At 41.0% G+C, this 4,249-nt stretch overlaps 1 protein-coding gene across 1 annotated transcript; it reads right to left on the bottom strand.

Annotated features, from left to right (window-relative positions):
- Window positions 1-940: 940 nt before the first annotated feature.
- Window positions 941-3,288, bottom strand: TAF7 (TATA-box binding protein associated factor 7). Its single transcript, XM_036123577.2, has one exon. It carries the CDS (start codon window positions 2,504-2,506, stop codon window positions 1,457-1,459), a length of 1,050 nt encoding a protein of 349 aa, XP_035979470.1. The 5' UTR covers window positions 2,507-3,288; the 3' UTR covers window positions 941-1,456.
- Between the last annotated feature and the right edge of the window lie 961 nt (window positions 3,289-4,249).

Genomic DNA, 4,249 nt, shown 5'->3' with positions numbered 1-4,249 from the left:
GCATTTTGTAAATTTTTTGTTTTTTAAAAAATAGCTCAAGTGTAAAGGCATTAGATTAGAATCTTAAGGACATATGAAAATTGTTTAAGAAAATTTGAAATATCCCACTATAGTGATGACTTCCTTTTCAACAATTTTGATTAACTGACATGGACATATCAACCTCAGTTCTGAGAATACTATTAAATAATTGCAGGCATTGAAGTTGAAAATATTTAGAAATGCAATCAATCTAAACCAATGGGTTGATTCAGTGAACAGTACTTGATATGATAGCCTTTGTTTTGTTTCTACTATATTAACCAGATGAGTGTAGTGCTTAAAAAAAAAAGATAGGGGTGCCTGGGTGACTCAGATGGTTAAGCATCTGCCTTCGGCTCAGGTCATGATCCCAGGGTCCTGGGATCAAGTCCCGCATCAGGCTCCCTGCTAGGCGGGGAGCCTGCTTCTCCCTCTGCCGCTGCCTCTCTCTCTCTCTCTCTCTGACTCTCATGAATAAATAAAACATTAAAAAAAAAAAAGATAAAAATAGACCTTCATGTACAAAACTTAGGATAGTTTAGGTAGGTTCTGTACCTTTTTTTTTTTTTTAAAGTGCCAACTTTTTTTAATTTACTTATTTTTTTTAAATTTTTTTATTATGTTAATCCCCATACATTACATCATTAGTTTTAGATGTAGTGTTCCATGATTCATTGTTTGTGCATGTACCTAGTGTTTCTTAACCTGCAAATGGAACAGGTGGGTTGGAAACTTAACATAAGGCACAAAGATGACATTTCCCAATTTCTTTGACCCTACTGTGTTTTCCTAAAACCCAACATTAACTGCTTCTTTCCCTACAAAATAGGATCAAATCACTCAGTCATTAAACCCCACCAAGAAACCACCTCACAAGAGGATCTGATATCCACTACCCCCAAAAAAGCAAGACACACAATGAGGTGAAAATTAGTTGCTTTTATTTATTGTGCTAAAACAGCGTTATGAAATGATGTGCAACCCTACGTACATAAGAATGCTTTGAATAGCTGGGAAAATAGCTACCACTTCATGGGAAAACATGCGAACAGCTTCACTATCTGCAGACTCGACTCCGCTTCTGATCTTGGATGGCATCACAAGCAACAGCCATTTATGGCAAATGGAGAAACAGCAAAGTCCTGCGGTGAAGCTGTGATTACTAAGGTTGAACTGTTTATTCCACTAATCCTACAATTTTCCGACAATCATTTATCTGTCTATACATTCCTACTTCCTAAAGGATAAATAGCAAAGTGGTTCTGACAGAAAATGAGATAGCAATTCACATATGTATTTGTAAGACAAATTCAGTAGAAGACAGTGGAGAAAATGAGAACTACTGCACAGTTAAATCTAGTCCAAGTGATAAAGCCAAGATTCTTCTTTCAATGCTGAGCAGCCTAAGGAATGAAATTAAGTATGAGAGCTCTTCTCACTTCTCGAGGAGTGATTCCAGCTCTTCTTGCAAAGAGGTGAGCTGCTCCTTTTCTCGGTCTTCCTTTTGTTTGAGTTCATCCAGCACAGCCTGAAATCTGTTCTTGAGAGCCAGGTTTTCCACTTTCATAATGAGATCCTCCTGTCGTTTTGCCCTATCCTGGGTTTCTTGGAGTTTGCCTTTCATATTATCAATCTGTTTCTGAATTCCCATAACCAGCTGATTGGTTCCCTCATTTTCTTGGTGCTGTTCATCTGATTCATTCAGCTTGTCATGTAGCTGTCTTTCCAGATCTTCCTCAGTGTCGATGATGTTTATATCTTCTTCATCTTGATGCTGCGTCTCATCTTCATCTTCACTGCTGCTGCTGAGGTCATTGAATATCTCCCGAAGCTCATCATGTTCTAATGAGTCATGGCCCTGCCTGTGACCAGACATTCCTGGAGAAGATATATCAAGGCCTTGATTTTCTGTTTCTTTTGTTTCATCTTCAGCAATTATCTCCCAACGAGTACTCACAGCTTCAGCATCTGTACTTAGCAACCGCTTCACTTCCTTCTCCACATCTGGAGATTCAATATACTTCTTCTTTGCTGTCTTCCGGAACCTTCTCTTTCTGACATTTTTTAGAGGCAGAGTAATTCCATGGTTCCATATAAACTTTTTCTCTTTGTCCTTATCCTTTTTCTTGCTTGCTTTGGGATCAGTAGTAGCAACTGGTTCCTCCACAGGAGGATAGAGATCACCATCAACCGTGGAGACAAGCATCTGACATATATCAGCTGTCTTGTAAAAGGTTTTTTTATCAATGGTTTTCAAACTTTCCATAACACACGGCAGATCTACCAATTTTGAGGCCAAGGGGACCCGGTCCACTCTGACGATTCCATGACGTCCATCAGGGTGTAACTCAATTGTCAGTCTGTCCTTCAGGTTGACATGACCAGACTGTACTGCCCGCCTCACAGTAGAGGCGTATTCAGGAGGTAGCCGTAAGATAAACTGGCTCTCTAGTTCGTGAGGAGCATCATCTTTGCTCTTACTCATCTTTACGTCTTTGAGACTCACTTCTCTAACAACCACTTGTTGCACTAAAAGTTCCAGCTATTGCCAACAATTAGAAAGACCAGTTTGTTACGAACTGAAATCCTTAATTACAAAAAAGTTTTAAGCAGAACAGGGGCTAAGCGTCTATTCGGTCTTAATTTTGAATTAAGGCCCAAGTCTTTAGAAATACGTTGTGACTAAATTCCAGTCGTTAGGAACACTAATCAGTTAGGTCCACTTTAATCTATTAGCTGCAATGCAAGTTCCGACCTCTAGATGCCGCTGCCGGACAAAGCAGACGGAGCTAGCTAGCAGGAAAGCAAATGGCGATTTCTGCGGAATGATTTTTGACACAAAAAGTAAGGCCCAGCAGACACTCCCAATCCACAATCTCGCCCAGAACAAAGGTATTCAAAAAGCCGGACGCAGTAAGCTTTCTTCGCCTTGGGTACTTACAATCCGGTGACGATTATAAACCCAGCTTCTCCGAACAGGAGCGAGCGGCAAAGAAAGCCACTCAGAGCAAGACGGCCGGGAGCCGAGCGTCTCCTTCTTTATTCCTTTGTTCTTCCAGGGTCTTAGGAAAGTGATCCGCTACCGATTATAACGAAATGCCGAGGACGGGCAGTGCGAAATCTCGCCGAGATCCGCAGCTCGCAGCGCCAGACTCGGAAGCTCCGCAGCCCGGCAACTCAGCGTCTTTCACTCCGGAGCTGCAGAACCAGCGGAGAAGAAAGCACTACGTCACACCGCTGGGCGGGAAAGGCGGCTGTGAGTGACAGCACGACTGAAGCGGAAGTGCGTGTTGCTCCAGCGCGCGCAGGCGCAATTACGCTATCCGGGGACTTGGCCTCTCGCGATAATTTGACTTAACGCGAGAAAAAGATAATTTTTTTTTTTAAAGAGATATAGGTTTGGAAAATATTTAAAGGCAATGCTTGCAGAAAAGATATAGATCCTCCGCTAAGCCAGAACTTTTACCGGTCGCCGTGGGTCCGGATAGCTCCTAGGCTTCTGAGTGATTGCCGGAGATAGGGCATCCGTGCGGAAAGCGTCTTTGCCTTTGGAAACGTCTCGGATGCTCCCCACGGTATATCCAAATCTGGAGCAGATACAAGAAATTATAGTTAACCATATAGTGGATTGTAAAGTACCCAAATAAGTGGAGTGAGAAGGACATGCTGACCACTATATAATTCTAAGTGTATGTTTTGTTGATTATGAAAATGCCCTGAGGGGACCCGTGCCTTAGGGACTGTTTTTGTTTTGAAGGACCCCAAGGCAACATGGGTGATATTTCTTTTTAATACGTTTGACGTGGATATAAATGTAAACAGAGAAGTAAGTGTTCTGCTGGAGGCACATACTCGTTTAGGACAGAGTTGTCTGACGAATGATCTGATTGAAGTAGAATAAAGTTGAAGTGTTACTCCCTATCACGCTTTTGCCTGTAATTTTTAAGTTAGGAATTTTTTTTCATTCCACGTCTACTATTTTGAAACTGTTTAATGCTTGTCTCTTCTATGGGTAGTGAGGTATTCATTTGCATGTTTTGTAGTATTTAGGCCTAAATATGTAACAGTTGCCACTTGCACCTATTCATTTCCATTCATTTTTTAATAGGATCAGTTTGGTAAAGCATCAAGGTCTTTAAAATTTTATTTCTATCTTCTAAAATATGAACTGCATATAAATTTAAGAGAACTCACCTAAAATGTGGTTAATACTTTCAAAATTTGCTTT

This window comes from Halichoerus grypus, chromosome 2, assembly GCF_964656455.1.
Source record: "Halichoerus grypus chromosome 2, mHalGry1.hap1.1, whole genome shotgun sequence".
NCBI classification, from domain to species: domain Eukaryota; kingdom Metazoa; phylum Chordata; class Mammalia; order Carnivora; family Phocidae; genus Halichoerus; species Halichoerus grypus.
The sequence above is the reverse complement of the archived record's forward strand: the minus strand, read 5'-3'. Positions and strand labels throughout refer to the sequence as shown.